Source organism: Carassius auratus, chromosome 10 (assembly GCF_003368295.1).
Source record: "Carassius auratus strain Wakin chromosome 10, ASM336829v1, whole genome shotgun sequence".
Taxonomy (NCBI): domain Eukaryota; kingdom Metazoa; phylum Chordata; class Actinopteri; order Cypriniformes; family Cyprinidae; genus Carassius; species Carassius auratus.
Window position 1 is genome coordinate 6,431,409 of NC_039252.1, and position 21,761 is coordinate 6,453,169.

The 21,761-nt window shown below is 38.6% G+C and overlaps 2 protein-coding genes across 2 annotated transcripts in view; one reads left to right on the plus strand and one right to left on the minus strand.

The window, feature by feature from the left end:
• LOC113109447 (MORN repeat-containing protein 5-like) overlaps positions 1–3,978 on the minus strand; it is an 8,295-nt gene extending 4,317 nt beyond the window's left edge. The window contains exons 1-4 of the mRNA XM_026273014.1: positions 3,713–3,978; positions 2,826–2,973; positions 2,375–2,486; positions 2,145–2,277 (exon numbers count right to left, since the gene is read on the minus strand). Coding sequence (XP_026128799.1) covers positions 2,145–2,277; positions 2,375–2,486; positions 2,826–2,973; positions 3,713–3,759 — 440 coding nt within the window. The 5' untranslated portion in view covers positions 3,760–3,978. The remainder of the gene's footprint in view (positions 1–2,144; positions 2,278–2,374; positions 2,487–2,825; positions 2,974–3,712) is intronic.
• Positions 3,979–4,059: 81 nt separating this feature from the next.
• On the plus strand, positions 4,060–6,416 carry ndufa8 (NADH:ubiquinone oxidoreductase subunit A8). The gene is made up of 4 exons (XM_026273419.1): positions 4,060–4,213; positions 4,793–4,956; positions 5,813–5,978; positions 6,101–6,416. The coding sequence occupies exons 1-4, from the start codon at positions 4,163–4,165 to the stop codon at positions 6,236–6,238; spliced, it is 519 nt and encodes a 172-aa protein (XP_026129204.1). The 5' UTR covers positions 4,060–4,162; the 3' UTR covers positions 6,239–6,416.
• Positions 6,417–21,761: the final 15,345 nt, after the last annotated feature.

Sequence of the window (21,761 nt, forward strand, 5' to 3'; positions counted from 1 at the left end):
TGAGACTGTGCTAAGCTCATAAGGAATATCAATATCTACCAATATAGTTGGTCTCAAAGCTAACAGATACAGACTGGCCACAAACACTCACGGGCTGGAGATGTCAATGGATTTTCAAATTCTAAGGAAATCTGCAGTGGTTTCCCGCTAAAAAAATCTGTGGGCCTGATGGCGACACATAAGAAGAAAGAAAGACAAATTTTATTAGCATCACCATGCTGCTACTATTCCTTTACCACACACAGATTGTGTTTCTTAACAATATCAGTAAACAGCTTCCAATTTACTCTGTCATGAGCCCTGCTACACAGAAGAAAAATCGGTATGCATTTCGATACAGAACTCTTCTGACATCTGTTCAGGATGTGTCTGTCTTCCAATGTTATAGTAACTGTAGATGTATGAAATAGTCATGCAAGCTCACAATCAGACTGTGACGAAAGCTGGGGCTGCAGATCGTGTTGCATGTAGTTGCTTTAGACAGTGTTTACCAAATTATGCATCTCACAATACTGGAAAATACAGCAAACTGCCAAATTATTCCCAAGCAAACTTCCATATACAGATACGTGTATATAAAAAACAGCACAGCAGCAAAAGATCTAAGTCTGACACATGCATACATAGAACAGTGACTTAAAAAAATGCAGATGGAATACATTATCACGTTTTTATACTCAATGCAATATGTCATATTGAAAATAAATGCAGATAAATCTAAAAGTAAAACTAGCCAACGTGACTTAAACTGATAAAATAATCTTCACAGAGGAACATGACACACTAGTGTTAATTTTATGTTAATGACTGGTTATGTTTTATGTGCATATTCCAAAAGAAACGGCACGAAGACAATATATATTAACGCATTATAGGTTACATTTATAGAATGTAATTCCACAACTTGGTTATGATGGTAATTTTATTTTCACAATAAACTAATTATAATATATCGTGCACCTTTACTCAAGCTGCAAAAATAAATGATAGACTCTTCAGTACTGTTCAAACATTTGGGGCTGGTAAAATGTTTTTTAATTGTTTTGAAAAAACTTTTATTTGATCAAAAATACAGGAAAATCTGTAATATTGGGAAATATTATTACAGCTCGAAAAGACTGTATTATTTTAATATGTAATTTATTCCTGTGACATAAAGCTGAATTTTCAGCATTATTACCCCAGTCTTGTAACATGATTCTTCAGAAATCATTCAAAATCCTGCTCAAATAGCATTTTCAGATTTCTTTGATAAATAGAAAGTTGAAAAGATTTATTTAAAAAAATATGTGTTACATAATAAATGTCACACTGTCCCTTTTGTTTAATTTAATACATTTTTGCTAAATAAAAGTATTCATTTCTTTGAAAAAAAATCCTACGGACCCCAAACGGCTGAACAGTTGAGTAATTATTTATTTATTTATTTAAATATTAATTTAGATGAATAAATAGTGATATATATATATATATATATATATATATATATAATATATATATATATTATAATATATATATATATATACAGCACACAACACACGTGTCAGTTGCTCTGTATCCCAAATATAGTATACACAATACTATAGTATATACGAACATGTAGATACATTCAATAAACTAATTTAGGCGACAAAGGAATTATCAATTCAAATGTTTTCTAATCAATAACATGTCTTGGTCTTGTGCTGATAAGGTTCTTGCTCCTATCTATAAGTCTGACATAATGAATTCACCTCAAATCAGAGATCCCACGTCGGGCACTGGGAAATGTGTTTTACATTTTCCTTGAAAACAATTCAAATGACTACAGCACAGAGGCATGTCTGCCCGAGAGAAAAGCCTACAGATGAGTTATCTTACAATCTCACTGCTCACTCTTTAGCCCTTACATATCTACATGCATTTAGCTATCCATTTATGCCCCTTTAATGCTTGTGGTCTTATGTGTTCCAGGTGGAAGGACCAAAGGCAAATGTTTGCTAAAAGGTACTTCAGACCCGAAAAGGATTGAACTAAGAAATATACTGGATTTCATGGAACATTGTGTAGGAAATTGTGAATGACTTTGCTAAACACACACACACACACTCACTTCACTCACAGACTAAAACTTGCTCTGGCATTGGCATGACGCATTCTCTTACCTGCGTTCCTGAGAAAACTGGCCATCATAGTCTTTGACGACTCTAGTGTTGGGATCATAAAAGCCATCGCCACTGTCATAGCAACCTTCAGGGATGGTCCGCGGGGGGTCCCCATCAGTTAACTGGGATTCTCCTATTCAAAGATACGCTGAGACTTATTTTCTTTCATAAAATTTAGAGAATCGTGGTGCTTAGCTGTAAATGATCGCACACAATCATTTCGACCATACCTGCTGGTTTGAGGCCATTACACCTCTCAGAGTAGAAACGCCTGTCTTTGCCATCACAGTAATCCCAGTCCATCTCTTTATACTCCAGGCCATCAGAAAATGTGTACTTTCCCCTATGTGTAACAAAAACACTTAGTCCAAGCATTTACTTAATGCACATTTAAAATGTCATTGCATTAAATACAAAATATCCAATCAAGTGTCATCTATTCAAATGCGCTCAATAGCAAAGTAACCACATGTGTAGTTCATTACATTAACTATCAACATGACCCATTAAATGTTTCCAACCAGAAAGTGTTACAAATTACAATTGTCTTCTGATTTTGATCAGTATATATATTTTTATTGTTAATATTTTAAAATGTATTTTCGACGCTTTGCTTGTTAAATATTAAATATGTTGAGTTATTAACATGATCATTATTATTAACATTAGGAGGCGGAAAACCTCTTTGGAAATTCCTTTCTCCCAAGTTCCCTCATATTTGCTTCCATTGGGGAAATGCAGCACTCCTTTTCCATGGAACGTGCCATCTTTCATCTCTCCGACATATCTGGTGTGAGTGGGAAGTGTGTATTCACCCGACCCCTCCATCCTTTGAAAAACAACATGTGAAGAGAGGAAATTAGACCGTTTAATTCACTTCTTCCCTTTTCTTAAAATTACTGACTGACTGTGACAAGTATTGTTATATTATACATTATTGTTTTTGTTACTTGAAAAATAACGAGTCATATTTAAAATATGGCATGTCCCTTGATTAGATAGACATTAAAATTATTCAAATATTCAGGAATTCACATATAAAATAAATAATTCAATAACCTTAAGCCATTAAATAATATGAAATAGTTTAACTTAAAATGTATACATAAAAAATTATATATTTAATTTACCAGATGCCAGAAAGAATCATAGTGCCCTTAATTTGGTCTAGCACTTATTAAATTTAAAGTTATGTATTTATTATTCACTTTGTTTTATGAATGTAATTTATCTATATGTATGTATATGTAACATATAAATGTATTTGTGAAGACCTTTCAATTCATTTCTTTATTGGCATGACACAAGCACATTTTGCATTGCCAAAGCAAGGAAAAGAGAACATATACAACAGTGTAATTTGGAACAATATAGCAATTGAAATAACATTTGAACAAGTAATATTGCAAGAATCCTTTCGGTCTTTAGCTTTGCTCATTAAGGTATGATTAAAAACGGGAAACATCGTTTAAAATATTACATGTAACAAGTGTATGGCACACACATAAACTTAGATTCAAATCATAGGTTATATAAATGTCATCAGCCATCATTAAAAGTTGATTTACCTGCCATTATTGTAATCTCCATCATAACTGCTTCCCATAAACTCCATGTTGATCAACAAGAGCAAGAGCGTAATACTGTTTCCATAGAAACACAGCCGAGACGTTACATATTTAATGGTAACACTCCTCTGGGACGGATGCCATGGTCATGCATGAATAAGCGATAGAATAAATGATAAATAATCATCTCAGAGCCAGGCAAATGTTTTGAAAAGTTTTGGGAGAAAGGTAGAGCCATAACTTTGCGTTTTGTTTGGAGCCAAGATGGCGCTACAGCGTCTCAGTTTCCCCGCTACTGACGTCATCGAAAGGCGCCCGTGATTTTTCGCGCATGCGCAGTTGACTGACCTTCTCCGTGCGGCCTCGTCCTGCGGCAGACGAGGACCTTGAGTTGTGTTGTGAACTGTCAAACTCATTTTGGTTAGCTTTGGTGGACTAAAAGTTGCCACCATGCCCGGCGTGGTAGAGGTTCCGACGTTGAAGGAACTGAACGTCGAAGAGGTAACGTTACGTCTGAAAGAATGGAAACACAACCAGCTGTTAGCCTGAAGCTGCTGCGACGTTCATTTAAATATGTTCAGCTAGTATTAGTTGAGATAAGAAAGAAAGCACGGATTTAAATGAACTGGAAACTGATATGTTGACTAAGTTACGTTAGTGTTGTTTTTAGCAGCTTGCTAATTGCAACTGGTTGGTTTCATATTTTGTGGCAACGTCAGAATCTCTCTCTCTGTGTCTCTCTGTGTCTCTCTGTGTCTCTCTCTCTCTCTCTCTCTCTCTCTCTCTCTCTCTCTCTCTCTCTCTGTGTGTGTGTGTTTTATTAAGGGTTACAAATTAACATTAACAGCTTTTGTCATATAGAAGACTTTTATATGCAGTATGTTATTGGGTGAAAAGCCATGCCATATGATCCATATTATATTGGAGATTAATATTTAATGCAATAGCAATAGACATGTTGCTTTAATAGTCAATTCTCTTTAATGTTGTGCATTAAATTAAAATAATGTTTTAACTTAAAGATGAATAATTTTATCCTGCATTATACGTGATCTCAGGACTTTTCTGTTTGGTGTGCAGGTTAATGTGTCTTCAGCCGTACTGAAGGCGTCTGCTCATCACTATGGCTCTCAATGTGACAAGGCCAACAAAGAGTTCATGCTGTGCCGCTGGGAGGAGAAGGACCCCAGAAAGTGTCTGAATGAAGGGATGAAAGTCAATGAATGTGCACTCAACTTCTTCAGGTACTCAACACTTTGATCTGTTCGTCCTGACATTTCTCTTCAAAATCTTTAAGATATATGTGTTAACTATGAGCACATTCAATTTGTGAAACAATCTGCACACTTTTGTTTTTATTTAAGATGTTTTTCTCACCACTAGCTAAGTTAAGCAAACAGGTGAATTAATGGAGGCTTATGTTTTCATATTGTCATGCATCTGCACTGTGACCATTTTCTGTCGTTCATGGAAGGATAAGCTTATAAAAAAACAAAATTTGATAATGTGGATGAGATGTTTTATAAACAACGTTAACATATTCCATGCACTAGAATCAGAATCTAAATAAACATCGGACACCTGTTTTTTCAGTAAAACAAAATCTGTACTGACCTACCAAATAACTAGGAGTGACACATGAAGCCATGAGCAATGCTGCATTTTGCCAGTAACTGTTTTGCAGCATTGAGCTGGGTAGCACCATCCATTCCTAAAAGGTCACTAAACCAAAAGTCCCGCTCTTTATTTATATGACCCTTGTGCTATGCTGAACATATTCCAATCTACTTTGGTATTCACAGGTTAGAAATGCCCAGCCTTTGAAAAATCCAAATTTGGGAAAATGAAACCACAACACAATTTGAGGGTCAAATACAAAACATTTACAAAAAGCATTTATAAAAGCAGGAATAATTTTTTCATGATATTTTACAACAAATGCAACAAGAACAACCAAAAAAAAAAAAAAGGTGCATTGTGTGTCATGTGGATATCAGGTATGTGTTTTTACTTTTGCTTTTCAGGTATGCCATGATTCATAATAGCATGTTGTTACGTTTTTTATTGATTTATTTTTAATCACATATTGCTTGACCCTAGGCAGATAAAGGGGAACTGCGCCGAGTCGTTCACAGAGTACTGGACCTGTCTGGATTACTCTAACCTGGCTGAGCTGCGCCACTGCCGTAAACAGCAGAAGGAGTTTGATAACTGTGTGCTGGAGAAGCTGGGCTGGGAGAGGCCAGAGCTGGGAGACCTGTCCAAAGTGGGTCAATATATCCATTCCTTTGTTATTTTAAAATTAACCAGTTTATATTAGAAGCGGTTTTGATGTGTTTAGTCTCCTGGTCCATATCCTGTACATTAAACGTTTGACCTTTCCAACAGGTGACCAAGGTGGCAACCTCTCGGCCCTTGCCTGAAAACCCCTACCTTTCAAGACCAAGACCTGAGCCCAATCCTCCAATCGAGGCTGAGCTACAGCCATCCAAGCACGGCAGCCGTATGTTCTTCTGGAACTGGTAAAAAGGGGCAGTCGCTGTCCCATTAACATCATGTTCACCATCTGTGTGCTTCTGACCAGACGAGAGACAGTGTGCCAGTGGTTGCACTGTAATCCTTATGTATTGTGTAGAAATGTTAATAAATTGTGCTCATTCAAAACATGTCATCGAATTAAAAAGATGTGGTAATGTAAACCAAACTTCAGTTTTCTTTTTGTGTACTTTATATTTTTTTTGATTTAAGAATGTTCTGGGTTCAATAATTTCAATGTATTCTGTCAGTGACCACAGACATTATTTGAGCTGTAAATTTGTCCTATTAGTACAGGTCTGTAGCTCACAGGATAATTTAAAATTATTAAAAAAATTATTAAAATAATTAAGCAATCATGTTTTAATTGCAATTAAAATGCTAGAAAATAATATATATATATATATATATATAATGGTTATTCTAATGTAATGCCTACTACTCAAAATCTGTTAGTTTATAAACTGACCGATGAGTCTGCCACAGATCGCACAAGCTTGTATTGCATCTAGAGATGAAATATGATTCTGAATTTGGAGATGCACGTAGTCCAGGTACTATACTCTTTCTGTGTTTTCTGTAATGGTGTTGTGGCTGTGAGAACTGTTCATATGATCACGTATTCACCCTTACAGCTTGATAAAGGTGCTTTCATTCATTCACCTGGCCTGCTGTCTTAATCCAGGGGTATGGTGTGTGTTTCAAAACCAGATTGTGGCTGTGTAGTGTCACGGACCTCAGGGGCTGGAGACCCGGTCCCCTCGGGCAAAGGCCAATTTCCCCCAGAGCTCCCTCACTTCCTTACCAGCCCCTGGAGCAGGACTGTCTGAACAACACTACAAGTTCAAAGAGTCAGTAGTGCACAGCCAGAGCAGCACAGGTCAATTGGCCCTACAGGCACCAGCACTGCTGTCTTAAGAAAATAAACCTGTGTGCAAAGCTCCATTTTGCAGCGTATTTTCATAACAGGTTTTCAAATGTTAACCTTTAAGACACGCAAGGTAAAAGACGCTCATTGTCCCAGTAAAATGGCACCGTATCATTTTCTATCAATGTGGAGGATTTTCAGGGAGGTCCCACATGTGAAATTTAATCAAACTGTGGAACTAAATTTGTTCTTTTTTTCCCCTCATATGTGCAAATTTAGCTCAAGAGTCGCTCTTGCCCCATACAAGTCAACCGTCATCTTGGATGAAATCCGTACTCTTTGAAGAACTAAAGTAAGCTGATGTCAGACTGCAGCCTGAGAGGCACTGCCGAATTTGCGTTGACATTTCCTTGGCTAGAGAAATTTAATAGGGCAGGGCCAGCTTTGTGCCAATGACAGAGGAATTATGGGAATACAAGCCCTGCGGGTATCAGATCAAGGGAAGTATGACACATATAAAGAGTACTAGTTAACACTGGGGCAAAACAATAAATATAAGCTTACAATAACAAGATATTAAAATTATAAAACAAGGTTGCCTTATGCTTAATATTTAACAATAGGGTCGATGCTAAAATTACCAGGTCCTAGGACAAATTTTTATGGGGTCTCTCTGGTTGGAGCTTACTGGCAATGACACTTAGTATAGTAAACTGTGCTTTGAGATAAAATAAAGCAATATGCTAAGAGAAGGCGTCTATTAAAGTGACTTCAATGCACATGGAAGGTATGATATAAAGCAGTAGCAGGAATACGATAAAATGAACATGACCAATAAATCCAGTCAGAATAGTGAGTTGGGATCATCAATAATTAAAAGTCTTATCTTTGGTATAGTTGGAAACAGTAATTGTTTCAAAAGTGACATTTATTTCCTTAGTGGGAAAACTCTTGACTTTTAACAGGACTGCTGCAGTTTCCATGCTGTAAGTGTTTATAATATGTGTTTGTCCAAAAACGCGGTGATAGATGTACTTAATCAAATTATTTCAAACTCCACCCTTATGACCAAAGCTGCAAGAGCAAAGAGACAAAATATTCATCTTGGCAGTCATAATTTTAATGCTTAGCCAGTCAAGGCCAAGTTTTTCTAGTTCAATTCCATGTCAGTCACTAATGGTGTTTGCTAATGTATGCGTCACTAAACTGTTAATGCTTAGTGATCTGATCACCTCTAGCCATACAACTTACGTAGAGGTTCGAATCAAAATGTAAATGTTTAGTGGACAATTAAACACGAATATATACTATAGGCTTTAATTGGAGTGAATCGATCCATATCTAAAAACAGACCAGCTAAAAAGTATCCCAAAATGATGAGAATGGACCAACATGTCCAGTCTGGGATGCTTTTTGTCCTGATGTTTTGTCTAAATCCGTGAGTGGCTATTTTCCTTTAAACATCTATTTGAGATGTGGTTCAATCAAATGAACTGTTCTCCAAAAATTAAAATTCTTGTATATCTTGTTTCTTTAGAAGATATTTAAAGAACACTGGGTTCCAAACAACATTGGACCCCATTGACTTTCAATGTAAGACATGTCTCCAAATATCTTCTGTGTTTCAATGATGAAAAAACAGGCAATGTTTATTGGAGTGATTTTTGAGTGGACTATCCCTTTATGGTCTAGCCATTCAAGCACCATTGTTGTCACTGAGCCAAAAGTGTTTAATTGCAAAATTCTCCCTAGATATCCAAAGGTGCGGTCCGATCCACAGACTCTCGCAGGAAACGTCGACAGAGGTGGCGGTGACCTGGACCGCTTCGCATGTCCACGCAGGGAGGCCGGAGTCTGGAGGCAGGGCCCGGGGGCTCGTGGCAGCGCTAGTTCAGACCTCAACAAAGGAAATGGAGGTCAGCGTCGGTCGACTCTGCCCCGGCGAAGGAAGCACGCTTTCGCAGCGGAAAGAAATACAATACTAGACTTTCACAAAGCAACAACCCGCACGGGAGTCCATGGTGCTAAAACACTCAAACAAACGAGCTCATTTTCATCCCTACACTGTCAATATTCCTATTGTTCGGTGCTGACTTTGACAGGATCAAATAAATATTTAAGGGTAGCGATGTGCACAAACCACTTGTTGCCTGGCGTTGCCTTATCATTCAGTCATCGTACACGATGTTTTGAAGCATGAGCTATGACCTGTTCGGAGATCCTCCAGAACCTGGACCTGCTGCCCGTGTGAAATGTTGAAACAACCTATTGACTGTGGTTTGTTGTGATGTACATGGCTTGCTGTAGTTTTAACTCCTTGTTGCATCTGTTTATGACAAGAATGCATGTTCTATGTTTACTTGAGGCTTTCTCCTCGTCTCTGATCTGGCGTGTTGAGAGGCGCTTTCATGTTTCCACTTAAAATGGCCTCTCACTCAAGTGGCTTTGAACTCACATGCAGGTCTAAGTAAAATACACAGGCTGCCACAGTCTGTAGACAAGCGCTCCAGATGTCACTGTGTGTAACAATACATGCATATTGCAGGATAACGCAGCACTTGATCCATACCATAAGTATAATGGGCCCTGCATTTTAATGGGATTAATGTCATGTGTTTGACAGGACAGACTGATTTTACTCATGCACACATGCAAACTCAAATGGCGGTTGGCAGAATACGAGAAACACACTGAACACCTTGACTGTGTCCACTAAAAAAGTACTATGACTATAATAAAGTACTGTGGTACAACTTTGAGATGCTCATTCTATGGTAGGCCTACCATTTGATTATCCAATTCATATGGCATGGTGTTTATATGGTATTTCATAAGATGGCATAGTTTTACCATTATTACAAAAAAAAGTTAATCCATAGCTACAATCTAGGCTAAATTTTTTTGTCCTCACGTCATGTGTGAAGCTCTATATATATAAAAAAAAATGGCTCTTAAGTAGTTTGGTAACTTTTAAACCGCTCTTTCTATACTGTTTTATCATCAGGGCACAAATTATGTATTGGAGATACAGCTCATACTAAGTTAATAGCACTTTATAAGATATGTATGAGTCCTTTCCAATGTGAAAGCTTTAGTCCCCACTCGTTGTGACTGAATGGAACAGAGCAACCACATACTTCAAAATGTTTCATTTTGTGATTCACAGATGAAATAAGTAAAATGGGGTTTTAACAACACGTAAGTAAATGATGACAGAATTTTTAGGTGAACTGAGCTTAAAGTGGAATGTGTCAGATCATTGCCCACTCTTCTACTCAATTGATGGTGGTTAGAATGATAAGGGTCTTAAATATATAAATTAATGTAAAATAAGTTATGTTGTCAAAGTTAATAACTAAATTCCACCAAGCTTTAACCTCATCTGACACACCTACACACCACCCCACGGTGATTTAGCTTGTAAATTTTCAGTATATCCTTCTAAAACAGACACTTTCAGACATCTGATAACTAATGGCCACTACGTTCTTTGCATTCCAAGCGCGTGTAAAGTGGCTTTTCTGTTTTGAAAAGGCTCGTTATAGCAGAGTTATCCATTTAGCCACTCTTTTCACAAGCCAAAACGAGGTGCAACAACCGGGACAAAACAGCACACGTGCATACACTCCTTAACACACCTGAGCAACGGCAGAAAACTGTCTACTTCAGCCGAGCTTTAGCTTGTTTATTGCGCTCTCTCGCAATAACCGTTATTTTGGCGCGAATACGCGCGTGTTGAAATTGAAAGGTGTCAGCGCATGAACACTTGTTTATATGAATTGACTGCATAATGCGATATTGCGCTGGGCAGAAGTTAACGTTTTTGAAAAGTGTCAGTGCGTCACAAATCTTTGCAAACCGTTATTGAAGTATGTGATGACACGCGACGTCTAAACGCATCACAGCCTTCCTGCAGGTGTCTCCACGCTTTTCCAAAGATTAATTGCAGAGCTCCATCCACCATATGCCTGTGGCAACATGACCGTTTTTTCATGGCAATTCTGCTGCGTCCTCTGGAGTGTACGCATGCTTTCAATGCAACAAGCCTGGCTGGACACTCCATACTTGACATTATATTGTATATGGAGAGATAAACAAATAGCGGAGTGATTGATTGCTCATTAAAAGAGGTTTCAGTGAATGACAGACCCAGCTGTTGACAGCTGCAAGGGGATGTGGAGGAGGGCAGCTGATGAGGGCATGGGGCTCTGGATATGAAAAGGAGGAAAACGGGCCCTGCGGTGCAGATCCTCTTGGGCCAGCCCTGTGTTTGTGTTGGCTCGTGACCAGCCTCCCATTTCTCCTTCTGAGATACAGCTTTCAGGACTATTTACAGCCCTGGCCACAGTGTTCGTGCAAGCTCCAAATCCTTTTCTCTCTCTCTTTTTTTTCCTCTCTCACTACCCTCATTTCTTGTCAGAGGGACAGTGTTATATATGGCATTGTTTGTTGAAACTTCAACCTTGATTCATTGGTTTCCTTCAATGAAGGGAGAATAATGACAGTATCCTCAGGCAAGACTTGGCCGAGGATGAACTGAGATGTTCAGGGGATAGTTCAGCCAAAAATTAAACTTCTTGTCATCCTTTATTCACCCTCATGAAGAAACACATAAACTATTTTTTTTTAAACAATTATCATAGTGACCATGTCTCTAAAAAAAAGCCAAGAACCAAGTTGTCTATGCAAATTGTCTTCATAGGTTAAACAAGAAAAGGATAAAAGTATACAGATTTGGAATGACATGAGGTCATTTTTTTATGTAATTTTTTTAAAGGTGCATTGCAATTAAATTCACTGTTTTCCAGAGATTGGCCCATGGACTATCTTTCCTTCCACTCCTTTGATTTTAACTTTTCTTACTGAGATGGAATTACGTCATAGACATAGGCTCTTCAGCCAATGCATGCGATCATCAAACAAACCTCTAATTTTTTTTTTTTTTTTTTTTTCAAAGTACATTATTTGCTGTCTTTTTATACTGACATGTTCCTGAAGGGCTATTTACTTGATTTCTCCAAACATCTTGGCACCGTCTTGTAGGCAGCAGCTTATATTTGTTGCTCCTAAGCAAACGTATACAGCGAGATTTCATGTCAGCTCACTGGTTGGCACTGCACTGAATGCTCCTCGAAGGCAGTTGCTCATTTCCCATACATATCTGCCTACATGTCATTTTAATGCATTTGTATATGTGGTTTCAGGGCTTTTGGAGAGAGCGGTGAAGGGGAGGAGGTGCAGGATGGATGCATTCTTTTTCTGTGCGCTCATCTAAACAGATTGAGTTAAAAGCTGTGCTGAGCGGAGTGGTGCGTCCGCGCTGCTTTGGTGGTGCGTATGTGACTCTGCTTGGAGCTGGGCTTGGGTTTCCAATGGATGTCAAGGTGTGTTAAGCTTTCCCTGCAACTCTAGTTTCTCGGGCCGTGGTGGGCCATCAGTCACTGTGGACCACCTCCCACTCCAAGCCTGGATCTGATCCACACGCTTCTGAGCTCTGGGAGTCCCAAACCCTTCACGTTCTAATGTCCATTTTCAAGGCTTTCTTTATCTTTCATGTTTCAATAGCTGATTATGGTTCCAATCCATCTCTGTAGCAATAAGTATGTTTGTTTTAAAATAATGGTCACGTTCCTACTGTTTCTTAATTGTTCTGAAAGTTCATCCCTGAAGCTTATGTAGTGCTGGGTGATGTTCTTAGCCACTCCATCCAAAGTTCTTTGGTTAACCAGTATCACCAGATAGACCATGCTGGTCAACCATCTAGACCAGCAGTGAACCAGACTGTAATTTAAGTTCTTCAGTTCTTCACTGAAAGCCTTCTACTTTGCTGCAGCTCTTTGGAATTCTTTCATGAACCTAAGGTGCTCCAAAGTTCCATGAACAAACTTTATTTTTAACCTTCCCATGTTCCTTTGCTCTTTTTCTTTCTTGCATCTTCCCTTAACCTCCAGGTTTTATTGAATCATATGGTCTTGACCGCCACGTCATTCAGGGCTTCTGTGGAGTTTTCCAGCTGTATTGGCTCTGTGGCATTATTTAGTGGTTGTTTCATTCAGCAAAATGTTTCTGCGTGCCGCCCAAACATCCAAGTAAAGCCACGAGTCAAAGCACTTATAATAGGAGGTGAGTTTGTTCCAGGTAACCACAGGATAGTGTGGGTTTGGAAGAATCCTGTTTACTGCAAAAGCCACACTGCTGCAGCTGCTCACTGGGAACAAGCGGCAAATCCAGGGAAGTGAAGAGCTTAGTCACTGGTTGGACGACACAATAGTATTGCGATTGATCATGAGAATGCGAAAGGATCTGGATTGTCCAGCGCATTGTCTAGAGAGACCTCTGCACACTGTAATGAAGTCAGAATTCCTCTGTTTATGATGGATTCACTCAGCCATCCTGGAAATCAAAAGAAGGATGTGAAGATCAGTTCATGCTCACGCTGTGTGTCGGTGTGTTAAAGGTTCAGATTATATTTACACTGCAGACCTCATTCAGTGACAGGAAGGCTGGAAGTGTTTAGCTGGTAGAAGGATCCTGAATCCAATTCAGGTTTGTCACTCAATATAAAGGTCATTGCTTTTGACATGATTACAACCATATTTATCGGGTCTCATGACATCATTCTTGTTTACCAAGACCTTTTTGCCCTTTCCACTTCCACCAGCTATGTAGATTAACGGCGAATGACAACAGATCTTACAGAGATCAACAGCTAACAGAGCTTGACTTGCAAATGGTGGTCAAAACAAATGGGGTTTTCATAGACATAAGTGCTGAAACTAAATGAACATTCCTTGGACACAAATTCATTTAAGAATGTTTGACGACTTCTAAACTATCAGAGACTAAAACCTAACCTCACCAGCTACCATTAGGGGTATAGGAATCCAATGAAATTTGGCCAAATTTCCAAAATTAAGAACTAGCTTCCTTTTAATTATTTTACCCTCAATGTGACAAGATTTTGAAAGAAAGAGAATCTTTTCATTTGTCTTGACAAACTTAGCTTTTCTAGTTCAAAATTGTCTAGTTCAGGATTGTCTCTAATGAATGGTGGGACAACTTCTTGGGGGTGAACACACACAGCCCCCTACCACCACTCCCAACAACCTTCTTGAAGCCCAGCCATGATTCCTTGCATCCAAACTCAAATTGCAATCCTGCTACCTTTTTGTCACTCAGTTGAATTCCAAATGGGATGCAACCCTGGTAAGCGTAGTTTAACAGTTCAGGGGCATGACATTTTTTATTTATTTATTTTTTAAGTTAGAAATTATATTAAATTACCATGGTAAATTGGCAGCCATCAAGTCACTGAAGCCTAGGTATTATTCTAGTAAAAGAAAGAACAAGTGATTATTAAATTATTAATATTTCCATTTTTAAATATTTAATTCTCAATCAAAAGATAATTTAAAATGAGCATCTTTGTGTTTGAGTTTTGGCTTAGTAGGCTTGGTTAAGCATTTTAATTTTGGTGTATCACTAATTAGGGTTATCTGTGTGACTTCTTATAATCAGCCAATGCAATCAAACAATTCTGAAGGGAGATTGGTTAACCAGTTTGTGGATGTGAGCGTTAAAGACAGTAGCTGGGGTCTGAAGAAGAACCACACCTTGAAAGCGAGTCTTCAGATCATGCCAGGCAACCGCGTGGTTCGGGTGTTATGTGTGAACATTGATGCGATGTGATGGGAGTGAGAGATGGAGTCCAGTCCACCCGTCCAACTTCCTGAACACAAATAAGCACCTCACTTCCACGTTTGCCTTGCCTGTTAGTGTCCAGCCGTACACAACTCAATTACAACCACCATGGTTTTAATTGTGTATGCGGCGAGTTTACGAATAGAAAGTAAAATAACTTTTTGCAAAGAAAAATAAACGACGGGGGATTTTTCCTGGGAGGAAACCTTTAGTTTACTATATGACATGTTTCTTAATAGTGCTAAAGTGTTCTGTGTTCTTTAAATAAACAATGGGGAGTTTTGCATAGAGGGGCATGAAAGAATGCAGGATTTCACTGCTCCTCGCACACATGTCAGCAATTTGGCTGCCTTGTGTATTTTGGATGTAAAAAAAAAAAGCATTTCAAAGTAAACGAAAGAGGGAGTCTTATCCGCCTGGCAGCTGCGCTCGGTACAAAATTGCTTTCAGCTGATACTCTGCAGCTCAAACTTGCTTGGGTAATGTCAAGTGATGCATTGCAATACTGAGAAAACAACACAGACAAAAATAAATAAGGGGAGAGAAAATGGTGGAAAGTTCCTGCTTATCCTTGGCCTTCACCTCTGAGACCCTTGTTCTGCATTGGCCATCTAGTATAGAAAAGACAAGACCCGGATAGCATTTATTTTGCAGTGACACTGTGATGAATCTTTAAATGGCACATGAAGAAATGTACCTGTATGTGTTTTTCAATCCATTTTAGTAAAGAGATTGTGGGGATTTCTTTTTAAATAACATAAAATTAACATAATTTAACATTTCAATAACAGATTTGTTTGTTATGCCAGTGTCACTCAAGTGAAAATTACCCCATTGGGGAAATTACCCAATTTTGTGGATTAATGTTATATACAATGTCAGTCTTTTATTTATGAAGTCGTTTTTCTAAACACAACAAAAAATACAGAACCTTTGTTTTATTTTTGTGGGTTTTTTCCCCAGTTGACATTAGTCTTTTTTTTTCAAAACCCTGTGCTTGAATACATTTTATATTTATTCTTTCCATATATTTTTGACGTGTTTGTTTTGAAATTCAGACAATGATAATCCATAGTGTTGCATGTCGCAATGCATGTGGGATGGTTTCCACACCCTGCATCCCAAAACCTCCCCCTTGGACCTGACAAACCTCAATGGACCATTTTTATGCAAGCCAGGCTTAGTTTAGCAGCAATATGAAATTATACCACAGAATTAGCTACAGAATGGCAGACACAGTTGTCAAGTTAACATATGCTTACTACTAAGACCAACTTAAATAAGTGGTGATGCCCGTTTTAATGAGTCACCCCTGCCTTTAACCAGTAGTGGTCCATTACTTCATTACGAAAGCTCTTCAAAGCTCTGAAATAGAGCTCTTTTGCAATTAGCATTTTTTTTTTTTTTTTTGCATAATAACTGGACTGCATGCTTTCTTTGAGCTCTGAGTTCTTGGGTTGCCACCCACAAAAGACCTTGAAATGTATCCTTTGGAGTGAAGCCACCTACCATGCAACATACCTTTGGAAAATCATCAAATCAGTTTGCTTTCTCCTTCAAAACTGGCAAACATTTTTTTTTTTTTTTTAATGTGGATTCACCAAATCTGCACCCTCATTGTTCTACTAACTTCTATTCTGACTAAAACAAGTTCACAGTGTGCAAACTCATTCCCATTGCTGTTGTTTATACTGTCAGAGCGGAGGAATCTGGAAGCATTTGGTGGGTTCACTCGCTGGGAGCTATCAGACGATTTCTTTTTAAACTATTTTGATATCAGCTCTGTGGAGAGTTGACTTGTGCCTGAGAAACGAGACCTTCTGGGCTCGAAGGCTTGGCCGCGCTGCAAGAATAAACACAACAACAGGATGAAACCACAACCGGCCGAGAACTTTCAAGAGTGGAAGCACGTCACACAGCTGCTAAGAAGTTTCAGCATTCATCACCAAGGGCATTAGGACTGGTGGATGGAGATGGCACTACTTTTGTGGTGATATCTCAATTATACAAGCCATAAAGGTCAACGGCAATCAGGATATTGGAAGCCCCACTGGCCTACAGCGATTACAACTGCTTAAATTCGAACTCCGCCACACGCCTAGACATGTAACAGTTTTAAAACGACAACCACCTTCTAGGCAAGTCTGTTCCTTGTGACCTATTACCCAAATGTGTTTATTCTGGGAGCCACCATTACCCTGTTCAGGATCCCACTTTGGAGCTAATGGTTGAAATTCCCTACATACGTTTTTGTGAAATAATTGATCACATGTGAGTTTTGCGGTGCATGTTTCCTCCATTTTGAAGGTGATATCATGTGGTCAGAGTTTTCCTGTGATACTGTGATTGCTTCCCCCCGCCGTGGCCAGGGCAGCGAGATGGAGGCATTACGCCACAGGACTCGAGTGCTCTCATCAAAGTGTGCCGTTATCACTATCACAAACTGCCCTGGACCGCGGCCACATGGACTCAGCAAGTATGCAGCGTCTGCCATCAACATGACGTGGTGAGGAAATTTGACTACAATTAAGCTTGAAGGCCTGCAAGATGTTTTCAAGACAAAAATCAAGGGGGAAATGTTCCTAGGTGTTCCAGGTTTTTCTGGGGACGTCCAGCTGTTGCTCTTGTGCACGTGTTGGACAGTGTTGCTTTATACAAGAGTAAACTCACTTCCATGCCAAAGAAATCATAATTTGATAAATACCTATAAAGACTTCAAAGGGTTTGCTTCAAAAAGAATCACTTGTTCGGTTGAACCGGCAAGTTCTTGGCTCTTATGTAGTCCATCTATATTCACTCAGTACTCCAGTCCAAACAGTTATTTGAATCCAATATTTTCGTCCATCTTCATTTGTTCATCTCGCATGGACTGTTTTGTATACATCCAGTAAAACCACGGAGAACTGCAACACAATTTTGACTCCTCTCCAGCAGTGAGTGAAGGGCCTTCTGCATTAATCGAACTGCTTTATTTTTCGTATTTTGACAAATTTGTGTTTCCAGGAAGTGGCTGAGGTCAGCGCAGCATCTGTTGCTACTTACGTCCAAGATGCATGCCTTGCTTTGTGTTGGTTGCCAAGGAAACCAAGTCTGTGCAATCACCACTGAATGGACACATCTTCAAAGATCCCATGAGACGGTCAAGCCCGATGATTCCAACAATCTCATTTAATACTTTCTAATAAGGGGACAGTTGACCCCAAAATGCAAATAAATAAATAAGTACTCACCCTTAGTCATTCTAACCCAAAAATGTTCTCAAAAATGTTTGTCTATACAATGAAAGTAAATGGGGTCCAATATTATTCTGGAAGTAAATGGGGTTTTATCCCACTGATTTACACTGTATGGGCAAAAAGACACTCAAACACTTCTTCAGACTTTTTTTGCTCTTCACTGAAGAAGGAAAGTCACATAAGTTATGACACAAGGTTGAATAAATAGTGATGAATTTTCATTTTGGGGTGAACTTTCCCTTTAAACACACACTGATCTCGTAAACAAGAACTGCTTGACACATTGCTCGTTCCTTAGAAATACTGTTTTACCAAAAATGGCTTAAAGAAACCATGAACAAAAAAAGAAAACATGACCGAAAATTATGAAACAGGAATTCCAAGATGAAAAAAAAAGAAAGTGCCTGTTTGAAAATGTCACAAAAAAATGTAGAGGCCAGATAAACATCTAAACTTGTGAGAAATCTCTGAGAAATTTTTTCTATTTGATGTTAAGCTTGCCATTGCTTTTTTTTTATTATACTAAATTCCTATAATATTCCCACATACATATAGGGAGCCCAGGTCATTTCTACAAACCATAATTTGACACTGGCCAGTATGCAACCTCGTAGAAATTCATCCAAAACACCTCAGGATTCTGGTGGCAAGTGAAATGGGAAAGCACTGCTCACATTTCTTTTGAAAATCTTGTATTTACATGTCCCGGTTGTATTATCCATTTTAACATCACAGCCTGATCCCATCTAAAAGAAAGAGTCGTTCTATAGAGGATCATTTTGTCGAATGGCTCTATAATGAATTCGAGATCTGTGCTTGACAACACTGGCTCACTCAGCTGATGTCTCCGTTAGCTTATTAATTTACTTTTTGGCAGGATCCACAAGCCATGCTTTCTTCTTTCCACTCTAGAACTGGAATGCATGCACTTCCACACAGGAAACCCTTCTGGGCTCTGCCAATACTGTCACCAAGGGAACATCTCGAAAAAAATGTATCAGTTTTGGCAGTTTGGTCTGTCTCAAGGATGTACATCTGTGGTTTCCTACTGGGCACAGTCTCTTCTGTATCCTGATGAAGGCTAATGAACTAATGAATCAATTTTACAGGCATTCCATTGATTAGTAGAGCTCAATTAAAATACTTTTTTGGATCAACCCACAGAATCTGACCAGGGTTCAGGAGAACCCACTTTCAGGAGAATGCTAATACTGGGTTTGTGGGGGCAGACATTTAGCAACGTGTTGTGCTAACAGGGCATTCTCCTTGTTGTGAGAGGACCACCCCTACACTAGCTTCCCCCAAAACTCAACCAGATGTGTAATGAGCTTCGCTGCACTAGTAGTAGTAATTATTTTCACCTGTCCTATGACAGTCTCCTGTGTAGATGCTAATATGTGCAACCCTCTTCTGCTCCTCAGAGACAGTATGAACCTCATTTCCATGTGGTCATTGGCCCCGAGCTACACCTCTTTTGTAGACAAGCTGAGAAAAATCTGTCACCAACGTGAGCTCAGTTCTGCCAAATGCCTACATTTTTCCTTTTTTTTCACCACCAAAATCCTTTTTTTTTTTTATCTGGAGTGCTATTTTCCATCTCTGTTAGACAACATGAGGATTTAATTTCCCCTACCCTTCCGAGCCCCCATCTTGCTCATTTTTACCTTACAGCTGTTGTTTTGGATTAGCAAAATAGCTGCTGTCAAATAGGACAATCTTTCTCCAGCGCCACCCACTAAGCCACTGGAATTGACAGGCAAATGTCAAGACATGTCAAGGGTTCCTGCACTGACTGTGGCCGGCGGTGTCCTATTCATTGCCAGCTAGCGGATCGGAGCTGGCGTGCTGTTCACACCTTCCTGTGGTTTGTTGCACGCTGTGAGGAATGCCATAAATTCTGTGCTTTCTTCCTCACTTCTTGTACCTCTGCGCACACACTTTGTTTTCCTGTCCCATATGGAGAAACTGAGTAACAACTGAGTTTCGACAGCGTTAATTCCTCTGTCAATTACCAGACTACACACTAGTTTTATGTGATATTTGTAATTTTTTTTTCTTTTTTATTTTTTTAAGTATTTCAGATATTGAGGCTAAAGTTGACGCACTTATACACTATGTATTTAGGCATTATATATAAAGTTATTTTGTAGTTGTAGTTATTTTCACAGTGTTCCTGTGGTTCAAGTGGTAGAGCATTGCGTTAAAAGTGCAAGGTTGTGGGTTTGATTCCCAGGGAACACATGTTAGGTACAAACTGTTAGCCTGAATGCACTGTAAGTTAAGGCGTCTGCTAAATGCATAAATGTAATTTAATTAAATTTAATTTAGTTCATTATCAGTCAGATAGCTCCTCCCTCTCTGTGAATGCATTATGTGTACAACATTCCATAGTTCTTTTTTTGTTGTTGTTGTTCTTAATTAAATGCATCATTTAAAGTGTGCTTTTTCTTTTTGGAATTTTTAGTTTGAACATACTACTCACACTATTTATACTACAAAATGACATATAATAGATAAGCACATAAGTACACCATTTGGGATGCACCTAAGAACAAGGAATTAACATTCATATCAAGGTGAAATATCTGTGCCACTGTTTTGTTGTTGTTTTGTCTCTTCAGTTTCATTTGTTCCTATGAAAGAAGAGCCTGGGCCAGTGTCGCCACCTTGTGGAACGACTGATTAGTGCAAAGTCAATGAGCATGCGCGACCTTAAGCGTACAAAGTACAAGTGATTACTCAAAGGCCAAAGTATACTTTGAATTTTACATGTATGTGATGGTCAGCATACAGTGTGCTTGACACAAATTTTGTGACCAAAATAGTATGAGCGTACTATATGTGCACCACTCAACTTTTAATCAGTGGTCGCACGCTGCATTGATTTGGTTTTGCACTAATAAGTTGTTCCACAAGATGGCAGCACTGGCCTGGGGCGCTGTTTCACATTAAAATAATTAACTAAAGAAACACAACAACAAAATAGCAGCGACTGCAACAACAACAGTCTACTGCATTGAAAAGCACTTGTGACAAATGGTTTTGAGATAGCAGCAAATTTATTTTAAAATATTACAAATACAATATTATCAGTTATAATTTTTGAAGAAAAATAGAGCAGACATTGAGCTAATGAAGCTTCTAGAGTGCATGTGTCGACCATCTGTGTTCGTGCACATTATCAAAAGGAGAATACTTTGAAAGGCTGCGCGTATCGACTATACGCGTAAAAACTGAATTATATTTTGAGCTAAAATCGGATGAAAATCATCATTTACATCATTCACTGCAGGCTTGCTTTTTGCCCACTGATCTCTACATTTTTTATTTCATATTGTCAAATTGACACCCCCCTTCCAACAACTTGCACCACTTGTTAACTAGTTATGCAGAATTCCAAGATTCCTACATGTAAATATGATTTAGTTCAGCCATTTTTGTATTTGGATATCATAAATCCAATATTGTGGACTATATTTAAAGATTACATCATATGATATCAAAGTAATACTTCCCCTTTTCACTTAAACATAATTTATTTTTTGCTATTACTGAAGTCAGATCATTACAACCAGCAGCTTGATGGCAAAGTAATAGTTTTCATTAAACATGACGTCTGTTTCACATGTGCAAAACTGCAAACGTTACACGCATTCACCAGATTTCCAAACTAAAATAAACACGTGTACAAATACTGGAGCTTTAATCT